General features: G+C 38.3%; 1 protein-coding gene across 1 annotated transcript in view; it reads right to left on the bottom strand.

The window, feature by feature from the left end:
- Wdr41 (WD repeat domain 41) overlaps positions 1-23266 on the bottom strand; it is a 144768-nt gene extending 121502 nt beyond the window's left edge. The window contains exon 1 of the mRNA XM_013514857.1: positions 23181-23266. Within this exon, the coding sequence (XP_013370311.1) occupies positions 23181-23249 (69 nt within the window). The 5' untranslated portion in view covers positions 23250-23266. The remainder of the gene's footprint in view (positions 1-23180) is intronic.
- Positions 23267-24029: the final 763 nt, after the last annotated feature.

The raw sequence follows: 24029 nt of genomic DNA, 5'->3' as shown, positions 1-24029 counted from the left end.
ATCATTCTTGGCATTTTCTGACACAGTTTTAGAAGTATTCTTTCATTAGTGTCTTTAGTTGCACTGTCAGTTTTGACACTGGGGAACAGCCAGATTCAGTGAATAAGGTGGGTAAGGACACATCACAACGTTTTTATAGATCTGCCTTTCCATTGGATGGCATGCAGCAGTAGCATTTGCCATATTTTTTTTTATCACATCTTGAAAGAGGACTTCCAGAACTGCTTTAAAAAGTAGCAAGAATGGTGAAATAAGTGTGTTTGAAACAGGGCGAGCATTTTGATAGATACTAGTGGCAATGTGTCTTTTACTGTAATACATTTTTATTTAAATATTTACCACATATTTAGATCACACCTGGCACATTGTGTAATGACTTGCCATGTTACAAAACATATTTTTTTCTTCTTTGAAGAACTTTATCTGCCCATTCCCTCGGGTCTTCTGGAAATCAAGTTCTGTTTTGCCTGTCTCTCCTGCTTCTCTTTCTGGTCCTTTCTGTCACATACTAACATAACCAAGTCTCCCATATCCTTAGTCCCCACAACCCAATACCCCAGATATCCTCTTATCCCTTTGCTCTTCCTACATCAACTCCTTCAAATAATGCTCTAGACTTCCTCTGTCCCATTTACTCCTAGATTTTCTGCAGTTTGGTTTCTAGCCCTAAAGGCTGACCAGACCAACATCATTATGACCACCACTGCCAAATATTATTTGACATAACTACTCTCCCCTCAAAACTCAGCCCTCACTCTTCATTCTGCTCACTACTCCCTCCTTGAATCCTTCCTCACCCTCCATGTGCTCTAGCTGCTCACTGCAGATCTCTTTATGGCGCCCTTTTGATTCTGGTCCCTTAAGAGTTAGTGTAAGCTAGTTTTCAGCTGCTAATCCTTTCTCCTTCTCAGTCTCACACTTGGATACTCCACAGGTAGCACAGTGCCGCATGTCTGAAGCAGCACCAATTATTTTCTCATTATTATTCCCTTCTTTTCCTCCTATGACTCCTCTCTTGGTTAATGGTAAAATGACCAATTACTCAAGCTAGGAATTTGAGAGCTTATTAGAGTCATATTTTAAATTTGTTTTTGTGGTTGAAGCATCAAAATATTGACTCTAGATAACATACTAAATTTTTAAGTAGTTGGCCATTGAAAGTATACTGAGATATTTCACAGTATCAAAGGAAGAGTTGACAACAGAAGTGAAGGAACTGGGACATCATAAGCAGGTCATGATCTTTTCTGTACAGTCTAGCCTCAAACATATCTCCCTGTGCTCTACATTTCTTTCATATTCCCAGGAAAGGAAATGTGTTGGTCCCACCTGGACCATATGTCACACATAGGTCAATTAGCTATGGCCCAAAACCTGGAAAAATAAAGTGTGCAGCTCATATAACCAACAATGATTTGGTACCACAATATAAGAAGATTCCCTACAAATCAGAATATTTATGCCACCTCACTCCCTCCTGTAGAACGACATGTAGCAGCAAGGACAATGCTTCCTGATGTTAAGAGAAAAAGAATCCTGAGAGACAGGCTTCCAATATGACAGTATGAGTTGCTCCCCTTACCACTTCCTGGTAAGACTGTTGAAAATTATTAAAACGTAACCACTTAGGGCAAAACAACAAATGAAGAGACACCTATTAAGGAGAACCTATGAAAGTAAGAAAGGTGAGTCTATTATCTGAACCAAGACTGTGCCCTCCCTCATGTTCCCAGGTCAGTGAGAGACAACCCAGTCAAAGCTGCTGCCCTCTCTCAGTTGAAGGTTTGCTTCCCTGCAAGCCAAAGAACTTCAGTACTTTTCAGCCAGCCCCCAAAGAATATACTACTGAGGCTAGGAACTAAGCAAGTTTGGCCAAGAGATGAGGGCTCCCTTCTTCCACCAAGCCCCTGCTCAGGAGATGCGGACTCAGTCGTGGCATAGCCTGCTCAGAATACTGCACCCTGACTGACTCTGCCCCAGATCATAAGGCCAGGCTCCACACCAGGAAAGCCAAGCCAAGAGGACTTGGGTTTCTGGGCCCTGTCCACTAAGCACTCAGCTCCTAAAGCAGGACTGACACTCAGGGAAGCTCTGGCACAAGGGTACAGAGGCTTTGCCCAGAGGGAGAAGCAGTCAACTGACTACATTTATAACAGTATGGCTCAAACAAGGGGATTCACAAAAGCAGACAAAGTTGTGTTGAAATACAATTGGAAGGAGATTCATGGATTTATTTAAGATACAGACTACAGTAAAAGTGACTAGTGTGCAAGAAAGCCAGGGAATAAGAGAGCTGAGAGAAGTCTTCCTGGGATCATAACAAATATCAATGTCAAAAACTGTTCTTTAAAGGAGCCACAATTTGTGGTTGGATATGTTTGTAGAGCAATTTATGCAGTAGGGCATTGCTGAAAATAATAGGAAAATCCACTAGCAAGCAGCAGAGTTGAATACATGTGGTCAGGGAAAGAAGAGAGCCCAACTAATATCACTATCATCCCAGGATGATGATGGTCACATTGAAAACCAGAGCTCCCTGGGGAGCAACAGCAGAGCCTTAAATCTGTAGGGAGATGGGGTGGGTGGGGTAGAACTCATTAACGTAAACTAACCAATCACCAAACTAAGACCATGGGCTGGGGTGCAGTACCCAGAATACTTACATATATTCTAAAGTGCCCATTTTCCATCAGAAAAAAAGTACAAGTCATACAAAGAAAATGGGAAAGAACATATTAGAAAGCAGGCAACAAAAACAGCTCACGGGAGCAGCCAGATATTAGACTTGACCTCCCTTTCCCCCAAAAGACTTCAAAATAGCTACACACACACACACACACACACACACACACACACCTTTCTGTTGGACATATATCTAGGAGTCAAATTGTTGGATTTCTATCTTAATTTAATTGTCAGAAAATACATGGTATATGATTTCAATCTTTTGTTATTTGCTGGAACTTTCCTCATATCCCAGTATGTAGTCAATTTTAGTAAATGTTCTAAATACACTTAAAAGAATGTGCATTAATCTGCTGATCAATGCTAATTGTAATTGTGTCCACTGAGTTACAACTGTTCAAATCTGTTGTATTTCTACTTGTTTTCTCTGCTTCTATTGATAGCTACAAGCTGTATTAATTTCCAACTCTCACTGTGGATTTACCTATTTATCTTTTTACATAAATTTTACTTGACATGTATGGAGGCCATGTTATTAGGGACACAGAAATTTAGGACTGTGATCTTCCTGTAGCATTGACTTTTAATTATGAAATGTCCCTCTTTATCCTAGTAAAATCTACCTCAGTTGATATTACTATGGCTACACCAGGTTGCTTGTGGATTGTGTTTACTTGGAATCTAGTTTTATTTTCAATCTTTAATGTCCTTATATTTAAGATATGGCACTATAAACACCATATAGTTAAATTTTTTAAAAAACTGAGCCTGACAGTTTGACTTTTTATTATCTATTCCATTTATATTTAATGTAACTATGATAATATCTGAGTTTAACTCTGAGTTTTATTTGCATTTTCTACTTGTTTTATTTGTTCTTTGTTTTTATTTTTCCTTGTCTTATTTTTAAAAAGGCAAAAGATTTATGCACTCTGAAGAGAAACCAGAGTATATTCTTGTCTTATTTTCAAGCAATCAAGAATTTATTACTATTCCATCCTCCCCCCACCCATGTAATTTGTTAGTTGCATCAATTCATTCTCAGGCTTAATGATTCCTTAGAAGGACTTGGAACTCAGAGAAGCTGTTATGCTTGCCATTACAGGTATTACAGCAAAAGTATATAGTACAGATTAAAATCAGCAGAAACATAGAGAACCTAGCTAATCAGTCTCCAGTCCCTTTACCCTAGAGATCAAACTAAGTCAATGTGGCCAAGGATCCCAAATGAACAAAAAACAGGTGTTCACCATAAATCACACTGTTAGTGATAAACTAGCTAGCATAGCTAATGGTCCTAGGACTCAGTGGTGGCGAACCTAGGGCACGCATGCTGCAGCTGGTTATTTGTTATCACTGAAAGCTCTAAAAGGTTTGCTATCACTGTCTAGGTGTGAAAGACACTTAGCAGGAAGGATATTCCAAGGGCTCTTATGTTATCTCCCAAGAGCTTGTCAAAAGCCAACCTTAAAGATCCTGTGATGTGGAGGACTTGATCACCAAGAACTGATAAGTTAACTATTTACTACACATTAGTTACATATTGAGTTATCTCCTATCAGTTTCAATAGAAATTACAACACAAATCCTTAATAATCTACTATGAATGAGTACTTTTGGCACTAACTGCTATAGACTGAATACTTGTGTTCCCTCAAAATTCCTATGTTGAAACGGCAATCCTAATGTGATGGTATGAGGAAATAGGGCCTTTCCGAGGTGATAAGGTCCGGAAGGCAGAGCCCTCATGGATGCAATTATCATCATAAAGGAGGTCCCAGGGAACTGCCTGTCCCTTCTTCATTTCCCCCACCAAAGCACTGCCATTAAGCAGCTACATGCTGGAGAGATCCAAGGACTGTATTAATCTGCTTTGTGTTGCTATAACAGAATACCACTAGGTAATTCAAGAAATATATTTCCTATTGTTCTGGAGGCTGAGGGTTAAAAGCCAAGGGGTAAGAGCTTTCACACTATACTACCCCATGGCAAAAGCACAAGAGGAAGCAAGCAAGAGGGAGAAAAACTTGCTTTTGTGACACACTTACTCTCATAATAACAAATCCACATCCCTAATAACCGCATCACCCATACATGAGAGCAGAGCCCTCATGAATTTAAGCATCTCTTATTAGGCCCCCACCCTCCAACACTACTGCGCTGGGGGTTAAATTTCAACACTGATACATTTAAACCACAGCTGAGAGAAACGAGAAGTTTAAATTGCAACATAACCTAAACATAGCCTGAAATGCACCTTTTCTTTAATAATTTCCTCAGTCATTCCTACCTACTCATACTTCAGGTTTCTGCTATATAGTCTGGCCCCCTCTCTCTATATCCACCCTCTACCCTCTTCATTCTCCTCTCTTGCTCCCAAATTAGTATTCATTTATTTTCAAGGTAGTTCAGTTATGTCTTTGTCATTTTATTCCAATTCATTTCCTCAGGGTCACACATTCCATCTGAAAAGTCATCACAGTATTTTTCCAAACAAAGACAACTGACAAAACAACAATTTTTCACATCCTCCCACATTTGTAATAGAAAAATATTGAACCAAATCTTGAGTCACTCAACAAATATTTTTCAAATGCTTTCCAAGAGCCAGGCATAGTTGTTGGTGTGGAGGAGTTAGTGATAAACAAAACAGATGTAGCTTTTCCCTCAAGAAGTTCATATACTAATGACAGAAGTGACAAAAAGAAACAAAAACATAACATAATGTCAGGCAGTAATGAATGTGGTGAAGAAAAACCTGTAAGAGGGTAGAGACAGTGGAAGAATACTATTTTAGGTAGGGTACTCAGGGACAACTGTTATAAGCAGACCTGAAGAAAGTAATAGAACAAATCATGCAAATATCAGAAAGAGTGTCACAGAGGCTGGAGATATAGCCCAGTGGTAGAGCAAGACCATTTGCCCAGCATGTGCAAGGCCCTGGTTCAAGCCCCAGCACTGTAAATATATATATATATATATATATATATATATATATGTGTGTATATATATGTATACACACACACACATATATCTCCAGGCATGATGGTATACATCTGTAATCCCAGTACTCTGGGAAGCTGGCTGAGGCAGAAAGATTGAAAGCATGAGGCCATCTTGGGAAACTCAAAGATTTAGGAAAAGCCTATCTCAGAATAAAAAATGAGCTAGGGATGCAGCTCAGTGTGAAGGTCTTAAATTCAGAAGGAAAAGGAAGAGTGTCCCAGACAGAAGGAACACACCCGTCACTAAGCAAAAGCCCTGAGGTAGGAAGAGGCTCAGTCGGTGGGGAATAGCCAGGACAACAGTGAGTGGAGTGTGTCCACGTAATGACTTTGGGCTTTGCTGGAAGGCTGGTTAAAGCCTTTGCAGAGCTTTGAGCAGGGCAGTGTTATAGGTGCCCGCCATGAGCCAAAGAGACAAAGAGTGAGAGATTGGCCAGGTTACAGGCTACAGACTGTGAGGCTATAGGGGCAAGAGTGGGAAATGAAGACAATAAACTACAGCAGCATTATAAAAGAGAAACAACGGGAACCCTGTGTCTTGCAACAGAGAAACAGTTACAAGAATTATAGGAAGACCACGATAGAATACGACAGAGCCATTATAAACAATGTAAAAGAATGCATAAGGACATTGGAAAATATTTATAGTAAATACATAAAAGCAGGTCATAAAAGTGGACTATTACCTGAGTCATAAAATTTATTCACCCATGTATAGTTTGATGATATTTTGTAAAAACATACGCATTGCCAGCCGTGGTGGTACACGCCTGTAATCCCAGCACTGGGGAGGCTGAGACAGGAGAATCGTTAGAAGTTCAAGACCAGCCTGGGCTACAAAGTGAGCTTAAGGCCAGCCTGAACTACATAGGGAGACCCTGTCTCAAAAAAAAAGCAAAAAAAAAAAGACAAACCATTAAAAACATATGCATAGAAGACTAAAGGTGCAAGAAAGGGACTTACAGATCATCTAGTCCACCAAGACCAAAAAGGTTTCGTGTCTCGAGGACAGGGAAAGGCCTAGAATACATGTCTGACTGTCAGTCTAACTCTCCTTCCATCTCTCCTATGGCTGCTATAATACACTGGAAGTACTTATACTTCTGCTAATTTAGCATTCAAATGAGAAATCAGAGATAATAAGATCTTTTATGTAATTCATAATATATTATAAATCTGTTGAAATCTAGGTCTTAAAAATCAACTACAATTGACTGAATCCATCTCCAAATTTAAAAAGGGACGAGGATTATCTGAAAATAAGATACAGGTATATAGACAGATAACTCACAGTACTCTTCATATGCAGCAAGTCACTAAACATAAACAGTTAAATACGCACTATGTCTGCACACATTATTTTAAAAATCTGTGCTCCACGATTTTTGAAAATTCTAACAATGGTACACACAATTTATTAAACAAAAGACATTCTTGGGCATCAAAACACTGTATCTGTGATACCAGTAGCCACTTCTCCTTTGAATCTGCAGGTTTCCCTGGCTATTTTATATCAAGAGGGCCAGAAGGGTCCTGTCAGAAACCAAATAGCCCAAACACCTCCTTTCTATGGTAACAAACCACTGTCTGATCCATAGGAAAAAGCCCTGTTTTTGACCATTAATTACTTGAACACAGCCTATATTCTGTGGGAAAAGGTGTTGCTTTCATTTAATTTAAACACAACATTTGAAGTTCCAAATGACAAGATACACTTTATAAACGCAAATATATCACCATTCTCCTTCAGAGACTAGAATAAGATTCGTGGACTTAAGGCAGATTTCTGTAGTTCTGCAGGGCGTGGAATGATAAGAAAGGTGAAAGATGAAGACATGAAGGTTTCTCTCTAAGGCTTTTCACAGGGCAGAAAAATGTATTTTTTTTAATTTGAGAGATTCTTTTTATTACTGTAAGCAGCTATCTGAATATTCAAAAGTAAAATTCAGATGAGATCTTATGGAAGGCTAATAAAATCTACTTGAAATTTAAAGAGTTTGTGCTTTATTTGTTCTAAATACTTTAAAGGTATTTGAATTTGTGTATTAAATTAAATCAAACAGAAAATAGAAAAGATTTGTCACAGGTATAGAATGCATGACCAATAAAATCAAGTTTAGCTATAAGAAAGAATGTTTGTAAATATGGGGGAGAGTTGCCTCAATATTTTTATAATTTTATGTGCATTATTTTTCACATCTTAAAGCTGCCCAAGTATAGAAAAGTACAGGACTTCAATAACAGTTACCAGCATGATTTGCTTTTATTACCTTTCTGTTCAAGACCCTTGTTTCCCCTTGTAGCATGTCAAATTGCCCCCAAAACCATATTATACAGCAGAGAAATGTTGTTCACACTTCACTGGCTATTGATTTACTTTATTTATTGGCACAAAATCAGCTTGAGATAAACATTTTGTCCCCCATTTCCACTATTGTAAGTGGTATACTTCATTGCTAGATAGGTAAACCCAAATGTGCAGGGTCACAATTCGACATGGCTTTCTAATCAATGTGTGAAAAATTATCTAATGAATAATGGGTTGCACATTTCCACAAACAAATTAACCAGGGTGAGACTGAAACTAATGATTATATTTATCTAATGTAATTTCACATCTGTTACTAGTGGTAGGCATTTTTTTCTCTTTCATCCACGGTGTCCTCAAAATTACAACTTAGCTTTTCAGATACAATAATAGGGCATCAGTTTAACTAGAAAATAGACAATTTTGTGGAATGTTTATTTTTCCTTTGCCAGTGGCCCTGAAAAATATGATGCCATTTTACAAAATTTGGGAAACCAGATAGTTCTTGATCATTACCTCTCTCGTGTTTCAAAGTACTGCTTATGGGCTTAATTTTATAGCCTATGGGTCAAATTCCATCATTCAGTCTCATAAAGAGAGAAACAATCCCATTTTACCACTGTGAAACCACCCCTAATTTTACTTGTCTTTATCATAATCTTTAATCAGGATTAAGGATTTAAAATGTAGAATTTTCTTTAAAGTGAAAGTGAGTCCCAACTTGGAAAAAAATTAATTTTAAACTTTTTTAAACCAAAATCTCCCAAGCAGGCACCGAGAAGACCATCTCACTAGATAGATGGTGCCTGCTTGGCACTGAAATCAGCCCCTGTTGGAGCCCTCGTCAAGGGAAGCACGCTCAGGACTTCAACTAGGAGCACGTGTCCTTCCCTTCTCCTGCCACCTGCTAGGGAGTCAGGGGAGGCTCCCACTTTTCACCATGAATGCTGGCACCAGTGGGGAATGGTAGAGCCTGAGGTCAAAGGTGCAGTCCAAGGTCAGGGTGAAGGCAGGAGCTGTAGGGCAGGGGTCATGTGGTATGGGACACATCCAAGATCTTTCCAGGTGGGCTCCCTTATCCAGACAGAGAACAGCCTCTTTCTAAAACCAAGTCTGAGAATCTCATTTCTCCCATGATTTAATAAAATAATCTGAGGTTTCCATTGCTAGAAATCAGCCTCTGATAATCAGAGCAGGGCCTGTAAATACTAGCACTGCTCAAAAGTTCCCTAACACATTTTTGCTTCTGTGGGGAACTCTTTGGCTAGGTTCACATTGCAGGAAAAGTAAAGAATAGAGATACACCTTTTGATCCTTGGAAGGAAAGAGTTTTGCAGGTAATGTTTCTCAATTTGAGGAGCTCTCAAATTTTCTTGTTCCCTGAAACTTACTGAGGACCCCAGCCAGACACAGTGGCACTGCCTATAAACCCAGCACTCCAGAGACCGAGACAGGAGAATGTGAGTTCAAGACCAGCCTCTGCTACCTACTGGAACCCTGTCGTAATAAACAAAACAAAATAAAAATTATGGAGAACTTCAAAGAGTTTTTGTTTATAGCTTATATCAGTATGTATTTATAGTATTAGAAATTAAAACTGATAGTACTCAAAAGTATTTACTTATCAATTCATTTTAAAACAATTAAAATAATCCTATTGCATGTTAATGTAAGATATTTTATTAAAAATAACTGTATTAAGCTGCATGCCTGTAACCCCAGCACTCAGGAAGCTAAGACAGGAGGATCTCAGCCAGTTTAAGGCCAACCTAAACTGCACAGCAAGGCCTTGTCTCAAAAAAATGAAAACAACTAAATAAATAAATAAATAAAAAACCAAACCTATTCCTCACCCTCCCCAAAAGAAATTTAATTAGAAGACAGCTGAGGTCTCATATTAGCCTGTCTTCAATTTGTCATGATATGTTGTTTTGCTGAAGCAAATAAAGAAAATCCAGCTCTCTGAATATTTGTCATTAAAAAAACAGGTTATTTGGATAACTAGGGGTGTTCCACTTTAATAATAAACTAAAATGAGCAGGGTGTGGTGTTGCACACCTGTAATCCCAGCACTTGGGAGGCTGAGGCAGGAGAACTGCTTCAAGTTCAAGGCCAGCCTGGGCTACATAGTGAGTTCAAAGCCAGCTTGAACTACATACAGAGACCTTGTCTCAATAAAAAGAAAAAAAAGGTAAAATACCACTAAGCCAAAATGTATGAAGTTTCTTAGAAGTTAGTTGCAACATTGGACTTGAACCCATATCATTGAAATATTCATACTTTCCTACATTAAATATATTTGTTTATTTTCACTTTTGTGGGGAGGGGAATTCTGGGCATTGAATGCAGTGCCTCAAACATGCCAGGCTGGCATTCTACCATTGAGATATGCTTCCAACCCCTACCTTGCACTTTGAACAGATCATCTAACTGTGCATGATTTTATACTATCACATATTGGTTATGTGAGAAAGTTTACTGACTTATTCAAATGTTAACACATTTCATTACATAATATTTTAAAAATCAAATTCACTAAAATGACTACCAATCTCATCAGAAAAGTCTTTAAATATTGGGATACTTTTAGGGTCACAGGAGCTCATACAAATGTTCCAAATTTCTGATTTTTACCTGAGAGTTTAAATTTTAGTATTAGCAATAAACACTGTCAGTTGTTTTCCTTGGAAGATCATTTTGCTCATTTTTTAAAAGATGTCTGCCAAACATTCAACTTTGAACTACCATCGTCTGTCACCTGTCCTTCCAAGTACAAACAGTGTTCATGAAGAAAGCAGCTCGGTCAGCGCAGGGCTCCATCGCACCAGAGTTCAGCTCATGTAGCAGCACTCTGGGACACAAACGAGTGTGCTCTCCGCATGCTTCTCTTTTGTCACCCAGAACATCAAAACGATGTTTGCAAAAGGGTTGAGATTTTGAAAAACTATTTTTATTGTTTCATCAAAACTGGTCTTAAATGTACCAGAAATTGAACACAGGACCTTGCACTCTCAGGCAGGCACTGTACTGCTGAGCTATAGATGACAATTTTTTTTAAATTATGAGCAGAAATAAAATTACTATGAGCAGAGTTTGAGGCCATAATAGTGACTCACTCTAAAACATGAGTTTTATCCACTATTGCTTTTGCATCATCAGAGCAAATGTCAACAAAGTAAAAAAAAAAAATTTTGTCTTATTATGAAAATGATTTTTGCCTCCAGACTCCTGAAAGAGGACCACAGATATCTGCAGATCACCCCTTGATAACAGTGCTCTAAAGATTCTCCAATTCTGGGTGCATGGAGGGAAGGTCGTGATTGAGGGAAGATGGGGAGAAATTCTTTCTAAAAATAATCCATAAAATTGAAGGAAAGGTGTTTTGAACATTAATGAGCATTCCATTCATTTGGCTTTCTTTTATTGCTTATCTGATTTGCATTAAGTCATTTAGTTTTTGCCCTCATTTCTGGCCCTGATCTACATTTGGCCTCAATGATTAGGTAATCAGAGTGGCTGCTGGGCGAACCATGAATGACACTTCATGGTCTGCCTATGCCAGCACATGTTTAGAAGGCTTGAGCCCCCTCAATAACCTAAATTAAAAGGGAAGCCTCCCAGCCAGTATTATAAGCCACCTACTGTTGGTCTACACTAGAATGTAAGCTCCTTGAGAAGGGGAGTTGTTTCATTCACTGCTTCACCCTTGGTTAATAGAACAGCATCTGGTTTGTATAAGGCACTTAGCAAATATTTATGGAATGAACAGATGAATCCCACGTGAACCTAAACAAGTAATAAACTTAAAATAATGTAAATTCATCATTTTAGAAACACACCCAAATGAGTGCCTCAAACTTCAAAATAATTGCTTAGACTACAATCATTTTCCAGTGATGCTGCAGCTATTGATCAGGTATTTTCTGAATACCAAAGAAGAGGTGATGGGAGATGTACTACACTTGGATTCAGAAATACTTTAGCTAGAATCCTGGCTCCAACAATTAACCACTGACTGGTATGAAATTAAGCAATAACTTAAACCTCTCTTTGATCATCTTCTCAATTATAGAACAGACAAAGAAATAACTCTCACAGGACATTTTAAGAACAAAATTAAGTGAAAATATATTTGTAAAAAAATCTAGTCCAGTACCTAGCAAAGAGGAAACATCCAGGACACATCAAATGCTAATGTTCAGAATCTGGTATTGGGCTACCATACATCCATTCCTCCTTTTGATAATGATATCCCAAGTTGCCTCTGCACAGTGTTCCTCCCCAGTTCTTAGTCCATATATCTGGATGGAGCTTCAGGCCTAGACTTATTGGCCAGAGCCAAAACAATCAGTGCATCACTTCCCTGGTCATAGTCACATGTACAAGATACAAGATAATCACACACCTCAGACACAGCCAATGGGGTTCAGTGAAATACTTGCTGTGAATCCCGGGGGAAAAGACCCCCTTTTCCATGGTAATGAAACCTGGAAAAATGCAAACAGGAGCTGCTGCATCTAGGGAAGAACATGCCTGAGAATAGAACCCATACAGTAGAAGTCAGAATTGGGAGGTACAGGAAAGAGCTAGGTTCAGTGAATAATGCTCAGGCTCCAAGTCATGTATATTCCATTCAGTATTTGCTTCTGATTTGCAAGATCATTGTTTAACTCCATTGTAACTCCACAGAGTTACAACCGTCTTGCAAATCAGAAGCTCTTAATATTGATACACAGATAGCCAGCTAGAGGTAGATATCCTTGATTGCTCTCCAAATGAAGAACTTGTTTATTTCATAAATGCTATGTGATGCACTGTTCCAAAACATAGGGTGCCATGGCAGGAGGAGTGGAGAATAAAGAGTCTTCGGCATTTGGTAAAGAATGGAAAACGCTAATGCTATAAAATGTAAGCGGTAAGCCTTCTTTCTGTATAATCCATGTTAATTTATAAATTCTGGAGTCTGGGCAGTCCAAGAGCATAGTGCCAGCATCTTCTCTGGTGAAGGTCTTCTTATGGGCAGATGTGTTGAGATGAAGCAAGCAAGGCCAAGAGAGGTTTCTTTGGTAACAAAGGCACTCTCTCGATAACCCATTAATCCACTAATTCATTAATCCATGAATAGATTAATCCATTTCTGAGGGCAGAGTTCTTTAACCCAGTCAGCTCCCAAAAGTCCCTTCTTTTCAAACACCATTAGAGGTTAAGTTTCTAACACAAGAAAGTAGGGCCACATTCAAACCATAACACACCTCTTAATAAGGATTATTCTTAGGATCCCCCTCCTACATGTCTAACCTCCTACTTCCCCTGTGTAAATACACACGTTGGGGTACCATGGTTTGCCCTAGTTTCAAAACTTGTACTTTTTTCTCCCTACCACCCTACATGCCAAGGATTTTCATCATAAATCACTTCTCTGCCATATCTTCTCTCCAGATTCCCCAAAATAAAAGTTACATAAATTCTTAATTCATTAGTAATGGATATGTGTTGCTGATTCCCTTCTCCACATTGCAGTGGAGGGGGTTAATCCAGAATCAGATCCTCTTCCTATCTGGTAGAGTCTGTTCTGTGTATGATATTGTGAGAAGCTTTGCTCCTGGAGCCCACAGAGGACAGATCCTTCCTTTGTCTACTCCCTGAAAGGCAGAGCTGCCTGGAACTCTGAAGTCTGAGAAAATGACCCAAGGCAAAGGCTCACATATACCAATTTATGGAGGAAGGCAGTGATAAGGACAGTTTCCAGAGATGACAGCAGCTGGCTGGGTTTACAATGCCCACCTCAGAGTCAGGCATGGAAGAGTGTAAAAGGGCTGTGTGTACTGGAGATCTGAAAGATCAAAAGGTCAACAGCCTGGAGCTCACTGTAGAGTTCCATGCAAGTCCATATCAGGAAGCTAAAAGATATGAGCTAGAATCCAGGAGACAATATCCAAAGTGAAGGTGAAGACTGGAGCTCCCTGAAAGAAGTGGAAGAAACAGAAATGAGCCTTTCTTCTTCGTTTCCCTTTTGTTCCACTCAGGCAGCAAGCCTAATGGTTGGTGCTACTGGCATGGGTCTTCTGATTTCAATAAATCCCTTCAACCACACCAGAGCTATGCTAATCCAACTCATATGGGCATTTCCTCCTCAAATTGACACAATCAGTTAACTATCATACCTGCCTACCCTAGGGGGCCCTTGGTTCTTGTCTCTTCTCCAAGTCTACTCCTTAGAACTCCTGTCATTTCTGTGTCTCCATTATCCTTCCAATAAACATTTTTGCTTAAAACAGCAAGATAATTTTCTATTTCTCATCATCGAAAACCTTGATTTTCATACTTTAAACAAAAACTTGGAGTTTCCAGTATGAGCAGGAAAGGATATAGATATATAAAATTCAAATATGATCACTGTTCTCCAGGAGATTGTCATCTAGTTTTGGAAAGATAAGGAACCTTTTTAAAGTTCATTAAGAAATGGTATAGTCAAAGCACAAAGAAGTCAATGATTTGAAACAAACAGGGAAAGAGAAAAGATGCAGTCTTCTCAGGCAGAATCCAATCATTCCTGCCCAAGCAGAGCTTACTATGTCTATAGCTGCTCTTTTTTAAAAATGTACTATTAAAAGTAGCTGTTTACACACTAATCTCTTCCATAGCCTACGTGTTCCTCTAAGACAAATTTTTTCTACCCAATGCCAAAAAAATGAATTCATCCACACAGTGCCAGAAAATGGTCATACACAATGTGAGAAATTGGTCATAAATGTGAGAGTAGTTTATTTTCAAGGTATTTGGAAAAGTGTCAGAGGGAAGAAAAGGAGAACTATGATAAGAAAATGGACAAGGTTTCCTATGGGGGAGTAGTAGGAAATAAAATTGAGGAAATGGAGTGCAGACAATATCCAGAGCATTGAATACCATGCTCTGGAATATCAGCAGAGGTGGCAAATTAAACAATGTCTACAAGAACAAATGGGAAATGTAAATGAGTGGGGTGAGTGAGGTAAATAAAAGCAGTAACAGTTATACAGGCATGGCTTTACCCCAAAACATTCAAATTTAAAACAAAATTTCAAAATGTACTTTGATCCAGGTGTGGCACACACCTGTCTCGCAGCACTCTGGGAGGGTAAGGCAGGAGGATCACAAGTTTGAGTCCCACCTGGGTAACTTAGCAAGACTCTGTCCCCAAATAAAAAAGGATATAATTCAGTGCAAAGGCCCTGGGCTCAATCTCCAGCACCACAAAACAAAACGAACACATTAACAAAAACTTCTCCTAAAACTTCTCCTAAAACCAAACAAACACATAAACAAAAACTTCTCCAAAAACTTCCCCTAAAATAAAACTTTGCATGTCACATATTACCAAACTGTGGCTTCTGTGAAGCAACGGAAAAGTTTTTTACTAAGACAGAAATAGGAATAGAAGGATATATTAAGCCAAGCCAAGCAGTAGTACACTTAAAGAGAAAACCAGGAAGGTCGGAGGGATGAACAAGAGGAAGTAAGGATCTGAATAAAGAGCAATATTAATCAGCAGATGGAACTAGTAGACCAAAACTCAATAGAGAGCTCAACAATGAAGGTTATGGCTGTCAGCACTGGAAACAAATGAATGATCAATTACAGCACTGTAAAGTGAGGAAACAGAAATGTGAGATAAATGCTACAAGGTAAATTCTTAGATGTTAAACAGAAGAGGGGAGAATAGGAATTAATTATTATTCCCATATTATAAGACTGGTAGGTAAAGGTAGCTAAATCATGAGGAAAGAGGGAAATCAAGATAGAACCAGTTCTCAAGGGATCCCCTAGAAGGCACTAGATGCAAAGAGAGGGCATCAGACTGCATAGGTAATCTCCCAGCTTCTCCACTATATACCTTCAGCAAACACAAGCTCCTGGACCCTGTGTCTTCTTTCAAAGTATTAACTGTTCGATATGATTAGTCTAGACCTGATATTCCACATATTTGATTCAAACTAATGTAAACTGTCTTATAACAAAAGGGAAAACACTCCCTATGGATTTTTAATATAAATTTCTTTACTAAAATATACATACATGAAGAAAATATATAAAAAGTATATTTAAAGTGGTATGTAAATGGATTTTTGAATAGTCTGTTGATTTCCTATATATTTTAAATTTTTGAATAACTGCCTACATTTAGGTTTTCCAATGTCATGCCTTCCATTCTCTCTTAAATATTCTGATATAGCTTTTACCATAGGAATCTTCCTGATATTCCTATTTTTAAAAGCTGTGATTAAATACACATAAAACAAAATTTACCACTCTACCCACTTTTAAGTGTATAGTTCAGAGGCATCTATACACAGAGTTATTTTCACCTTGCAAAACTTAAATTCCATACCTATTAAACAATAATTCTCCATTCTCCTCCTAACCCTTGGGTACCACCATTCCCTTTCTGTCTCTATGAATTTGACTATTCTACCTTGTAGGTAGGTGTATCACATGAGTGGTATCAAAATGCTTGTCCTTTTGTCACTGGCTTATTTAATTTAGAGTGCAATGTCTTCAAGGTTTACCCGTGATATATCCTGCATCAGAATTTTCTTCTTTAGGCTAAGTAATATTCCACTATATGCATTTGGTTTATCCATTCAGCCATTCATGGACACTTGGGTTTCTTCTCCATTTTGGCTATTGTAAATAATGATGCTATAAATGTGGGTGTATAAATACCTCATCAAGTTCTCATTTTCACTGCCTTTGAGTACATAACCAGATGTGGAGTTGCTGGATCATATAGTAATTTTACTTGTAATTTCTTAAGGAACCACCATACTATTTTTCATAGTGGCTGCAATACTTACATTCTTACAAGCAATAAACAAGGATCACAATTTCTCCATATCTTTCCCAACACTGGTTCTTTTTTATTTTTTATATTTACCATCCTAATAGGTATTAGGTATTATCTCACTGTGGTTTTGATGTGCATTTTTAATGATCAGTGTTCCCTATGGTTTAATCAAAAGAATATACAGGCCAACGTAAAGAACTCCTATTGGCCAAAGATGAGATACCTTGATCAATTTAGTCACTGCTCATTACATATTTTGTATTGCACAGATAATGAAACAAATCCATCTGCATTCTCAGTAACCAGCCTATGATAAATATGCCTGGCACCAGTGCAATGTATTCAAACCTTTTCAACAGCTTTTTCTTTGTGCACATCTGCAGGCTTTCTATACACATCTGCATACCGAATCCACAACCATGATCTGCATTATAATGAATGCAGCAGCATATCTGACCCATTCCACAGGGTTTTGATGTATAACCTATTTCAAGATCTGCAGGGAACCAGGAATGCTCTGGGGAAAATGTGAGGCTAATTTCATATCAGGCTTGGACAATATCAGGCTTGTTTCATGTGTATATTTCACACACTGAATTGGTAGGACAGTTGTTTTCCTAAAGCAACTAAGACACTACTGGAGGAAAATCTTACTATGTGTACATGTATGTGTGTTATAGACACACATATGTCTCTCACATAATAGTTGCTTTGCCCTTTCACTCCTTACCACATCCCTAATTGCCTGCTATAAATGACCAAGGAATGGCCCCAACATTTATGTACAGATACATTTAAAACCTTACACTAAAAGCCTTCTTTGGTTACTACTGACAGAAAATCACTGAAGTGTGGACTTGAACAGTGGTATATAAGTACAGAAAAACTAGTCATGACATGCACATTCCTTTCATTCTATACTCTTGGTAGTTAAAACCTTCTACCTCATGTCTCCCCTACTACCTACAAATTTTTACTTTAAAATCTACCTAGAAATCTCATGGCTAGATAAGCTCCAACTTTCAAACATTTCCTCAAACGTTCTCAGTATCCCATAACATTGTTCATTGTTCATTCCACAGCTGAAGCCCAGTGTGAAGTCCCAAGAAGCTCAGCAATTTGATTCCATATCTTCCTAACTGAGAATGCTTTGAGTCAGCACTGTCCAATAAAACTTCCTGCAATACTACCCAAATATGGTAGACAATGGCCACGATGGGGAGTTTGAGCACTTAAAATGTGACTATTGTGACTGAGAGATTGAATTTATTTAACTTAAATAATTTTCCTGCATACATACGGATATATTCAATCTCAATAGTGCTTAACTCTGGGCAAGGTGCTATGGAGTCAAACATTCAAATATACTTTATACTTAACAACTTTTCTAATAGGTAACATTTTCGTAATCAGAAAAAGCTTTAAGTAAATGCTAGCCATGAAATTATGCATATAAAAATACAAAATAATATGGAAAATTACAAATTACAAAATATCATCTATGTTTTGAGCACAAATATTTAAAACTTAGGTACATATATAAGAATTGGAAGGAAACAAAAATAATCAGATGGAAGAATTTTCTAAGTGAGTTTTTGTAGTGTTGAGTTGCATTAACATTTATATATAAAAAGGCTGAAGAGTAGTGAACTCTGAAGGACTGACATAGAATCATTTTCTTAAAGCCTGAACAATGAAAATGGTAACTTCCCTATATAAACAGCAACCTGAGTGGGCTGAGGATGTAGAGACAAACTCAAATTATACATTGGAGGGGGAAGTTGTGGGTACACCTGTGAAAGAAGATAAAAGCAAGAGCTTGTAAATGAGAACAGCATTGTAGATAGGGATTGATGTTAATATTCAGTCAGAAACAGACTCAAGGTTGTTCCAAGGCTGTTAGCTGAGCAACCAGAAATTCTCAGCACTGCTTTCCAGATTTGGCCCATTTCTGAGATTAGCATCAATTATACTTAATATACCTGGACAGCATCAGTGATTGAATTAGTGGTTCTCAAGCTTTAATACGTTCATGATGGGACCATAATTCGTATGTCTCACTGTCGGGAGACTTGAACCACCTGTAGTATGTGCATACCTGTCGCACTGAGCAGCTTTTTACTAATTCATTAGTAAAAAGATGGATAAACGTGATTAGCTCTGTTTGTACCACCAGTGGTACAAGCTGCCCATTGGAACAGGCCTGTATGTACCACTGGTGGTTTAAGCCAGCTGGAACTTATTAAAATGAGATTCCTAAGCCCCATCCCCCAAGATTGAAAAATCTCGATTTAAGAATAACTTCTCCAAATAACAAGATAGGAAAAAGGGTCCAGATACCCTGATGCTCCTTGCAGACAAAATATATTAATCAGCTTTTCATCACTGTGACCAAATACTTGATAAAAACAACTTAAAAGAAGACAGGTTTATTTGGACTGGTTTGATAGGTTTCGGTTCACAGTTGGTTGGTTCCATTGTTGTGGGCCTGAAGTGGGGCAGAACATCAAGGCAGAAGTTCATGAGGGAGCAAAGCTGCTCACTTTCTGGCATCAAGGAAGGAGGAAGGGACAGAGACAAGAGACAAGAAGAGAGAAAAAGCCAAAGACATCCAGAGAAGCAGGGACTGAGGACCAGACAATAGTCCTCACTGTGACACCCTAACATCCACTCCCTTTCAACTAGGACCCCTTCTTATTTCCATCACTTCCCAATAGAACCATCAAATTATGATTTCATCAATGGTTCAAATCAGGTTCAAACCTGATTCAAATAGAATCCTCGTGATCCTCTCACCTCTCAAAAGGCCGGCAAACCAGGCCATGAGCACATGAGTTTTGGAACTATCTCAAATCCAAACTGTCTCAAATAATACTGTCTTCTATTTAACAGGGATGACTAAACACGTTTTTTGATGTCTTGAGTAACGTTGGCACCCAGCCCCTTACCTTTTCATAGATTTTAGGACAGGACAGAGAACAGAAAAGCTGTCTCCTAAACATGGGGGAAATGTCAATTAATAAAGGATGTTGACCCATTTTGTAGGACATCAAGGATAAGCCAAAAGGCAGGTGACTTCAGTTTGATATAAGAATGTTTTAGAAGAAATAAGATCCTATAGCACATGGTACATTTTCTGTCTCTTGGAGATGTCTATGCTATGCCAAATGATCAGTCTATCATTTGTGTGAATAATTTAACCAGCAACAGTAAGTTTAGAAGACTAATTATGTCCCTTCCTACACTGATACATCCTACCTACCTTACAGTAGAGTTTACAAAATAGAACTCAAAGCCCATTTGAAAGCATTCTATTTTACATATAAATTTTACTATTCCTCAAGTAAGCAGTTCACAACTATATGTGTTTTTTTGTTTTGTTTTGTTTTCCAGTACCAGGAATCGAACTCATGACCTTGTGCTTGCCCGGCAGGCACTGTGCTGCTGAGCTAGATCCCCAGCCCCAACAATATGATTTTTACACAGCAAATTATTTTATCACTCTCACATTTTTCTGATACCCAAAATCAAAGTCATTATTACATTTCCCTCACACCATCCTAGTAGCATTTATTCAACACATTATTTCTTGCCATCTTGTGCAACATATGCATTCAGGCCAGGAAGTAGCTCATCTAATCATCAATAAACACAAACTGAGACAGAAGTCCTGGATCTGATTCTTCCCAAACTTGGGATTCATTAATTCAACCCAACCCTATGTTCCAGGCAGATTTTTCTATGTTATACTCCCACGAAGGCCCATTTTCACGCTTTCTCCCACACAATGACATAAAGAGTACTTGAACAACATTGTTCAAGCTACTGAGATAAAACCAGCATGGTACTGGCAAAAAACAAATATGAGGACCAGTGGAACAGATTAGAATATGCAGACACAACTACAAACACACTCAGCCACCTTCTCTTTGACAAAGGGCCAAACAAGTCCACTGGGAGAAAGATAGCCTCTTTAATAAATAGTGCCAAAGACTAAAACTAGACCCATGTCTATCACCACACACTAAACTAAAGTCAAAAGGAATCAAAGATCTAAATATTAAAACACAAGCACTAAATCTACTGGGAGAGAAAGTAAGTAGAAATATTGAAGACATAGGTGTAGGCAGAGACTACATGAACAAAACCCAAACTGTATGGAAAATAGTTTTTAAAAAATCAACAAGTAGTATCTCATCTTATTAGAAAGCTTTTGCACAGCAAAACAAATCACCAACAAAGTGAAAAGACAACCCACAGAGTGGAAAAAAAATTTTAGCCAATTGTCCCTCAGACAAAGGACTTCTACCTAGAACATATAAAGAATTGAAAAAAATTAGACTCCCCCCCAAATTCAAAGACCCAACCCAAAAATAGGCATCTGAGGTGAATATACACTTCTCAGATGAAGAAATATAAATGGCAAATAAATACATGAGAAAATGTTCAACATCAATGGTCATTCAAGAGATGCAAACAACATTGAGATTCCAGCCAGGAAGATAGCTCAGCAGCACAGTGCCTGCCTGGTAAACATGAGGCCCTGAGTTCGATTCCCGGTACTAAAAAAACAAAACAAAAAACCAACAACACTGAGATTCCATCTCACCCTACCCCAGAAAGAATGGCTGCCATCAAGAAATCAACCAATAACAAATACTGGATGGGCTATGAGGAAAAAGGAACCCTACTCCACTGTTGGTGGGAGTGTAGACTGGTGCAACCACTGTGGAAATCAGTGTGGAGATTCCTCAAAAAGCTAGGATTAGAGGTCCCACTTGACCCAGCTATTCCCCTTCTGGGTATCATCCCAGAAGAATTAAAAATATACCACAGCAATATATGTGCACCCATCTTTATAGCAGCACAATTTGTAATAGCTAAATCTTGGAAACAACCCAAATGTCCATCAACTAAGGCATGGATAAAAAAAAAAATGTGGCATTTTTATACAATGGAGTACTACTCAGCCATAAAGGATAAACTGGAGACTTTTATTGGTAAATGATACAACTTGAGACCATACTTATAAGTGAAATAAATCAGACTCACATGTGTAAACATCATATTGTCTCCCTGGTGTGAGAAATTGAAAGAATAAATAAATTCTAAAATGTACAATAGATATTGTGAAACGAGAAGAATTTTTTTAAAAGGAAAAAGGAGCTAGAATGGGAGAAAGGGGAAAGGACAGTAGGGAAAAGGGAAAAAAGCGTGTCAGTTATATTATTAGTGTCTCTTAGGTCATTAAAAATGAAGGTTCATGCTAATATCAACTGGAGAAATCTTTATGCCCATATCTTGTACCCTGAGCAACTAATTTAAAGATAACAACATGAAATGTATTACCTATTGTTATTCTCTTATGATTTTGTTGTGCATTTTTGTTTTACCCTTTTTCCATAAAATAAAAAAAATATGTTCAGCCACTGCATCTCCCCAGCCCTCACTTCAGCTCCTGGTCTTTCTGGTGCAGTGGAAATTTGGGGACAGGAAGATGAGAACTGTCTGTCTCTCCAGGCAACAACAGGATTACCATAGGGAAGGAAGAAGGAAACTCAGAACAGGGTGTCACATAGTATGAAGGGACTTTGGGGACTTTAAAGCAGAGAAATAGAGAGGAACAGAAAAGACAAAAGGGTGTTTGGGTTGTTTTTGGTTTTTAACATGGGATGAGGAAGAGGAATGTGGGAAAGCCAGGAGATACATAGGCAAGGTAGATCACCTGAGATTCACCTAGGAAAAGTCAGCAAGGCCAAAAGGTAGCTCTGTACACCACACTGAACAGCTTTGAGGCCATCAACCCCTTAGTGAATCTGTAAAGTAATTTTACCCTAGAAAAGCTAATGTTTGAAGGTTGAATACTAAGACAAGGTGGAATTACTATTGGTGCCTTTTTCCTTTTATTATCATGAAATATGTCCAACAGAAAAGAGCACATAAAACTAACAATGTAAAGAAAAACAGGCACCTATACATCTACTTCCCAAATAATATTTTCTCCACTCCTTTTCCTCTAGCTCCTTGGACATACCCAAACAACTAAAATACATTCATCTCAGGTGTTTTCAGTTTTCCTACACTGTAGAATGCTCTTGTGTGCTTTACTTCCAATATTGCCCTTATTTACCTTCCTAAGCTAAAAAATTCTTTAAATGGATTACCATAAACGCACTCTTGACACTAAAATTAAAGTGCTTAAAATGGATAAGTCAGCATGTTACAAATCTATTTAGTAAAAAAGTAAATGGTTCCAGCTAATTTCCTGCTTAGATAGGGACAAGATTTAGAAAGACAAAGTCTTAAAAATGGCCAGGGAGGAAAAAAGCTGAAGGCTTCCCCCTTAAAACTCACGTACTTCACCAGTTTCCCTTAGGCTTGAACTATTAGCCTCCAGGTACACATAGAGAGGTTGGCCTGTGTCCATGTGCTCATCTGAGTAGCCACCAGGCTGCCCATTCTTCTCATTCTCCCATGTGGTCACAAGCACTTGGCATTGCCTTGGCAACTGAATAAATATGCTGGCACTGCCCCACTCTAGCAGCTAAGTACTGGGTGTGGTCAGCTAACTTAGCACAAGGAACTGGTATTTTCTGAATCTAATCAATCTAACCAAAATGTACTCAGTGCCTCCTATACATATGTGAGGGTCATTTTTCACTCTAATTTCTCCTTTTCAGTTAAATCCATGGAGTAACCATACTTTGTTAGGTGATAGTCAAACCCGTGGCACTAAATGTTTAAGCGTAGGGAAGATGATTTAATGCACAGACATATTTATTTAAGAAAAGTTATAGTGTTACAGGTTCCAATCTTCATTTTCAACTGTAGAAAATAATTCCTATGTAGTCTCAACCCCTTCCTGGGTGGGTCCTATTACAAGCAGGCTAGGAATGCTGTCAGTGGCAACCACTTTTCAGCAAAGCATTGATATTATGCTCTCACCTTTTTACCCTCTACCTCAGAATCAGATCCCAACCCCCTAAAACAGGACAATGCCTTTAAAAGAAACCGATTAGACAAAGACCAGCCCAGGCAGCTGATCAACAGGTATTTTTTAACTGCCTTGCCTCACAGTAGGCAGCAACACAGAGTTCTATCACTATTCAAAGTGACAGAACATAGCGTTGAGAAGGATTTCAGATGTTATAGGAAGAAATGGATGCTCATACCTAAGTGACAGGACCAGTATCACAACCATCAGGTA

This window comes from Chinchilla lanigera, unplaced genomic scaffold, assembly GCF_000276665.1.
Source record: "Chinchilla lanigera isolate Chin_1 unplaced genomic scaffold, ChiLan1.0 scaffold00024, whole genome shotgun sequence".
Classification (NCBI taxonomy): Eukaryota; Metazoa; Chordata; class Mammalia; order Rodentia; family Chinchillidae; genus Chinchilla; species Chinchilla lanigera.
The sequence above is the reverse complement of the archived record's forward strand: the minus strand, read 5'-3'. Positions and strand labels throughout refer to the sequence as shown.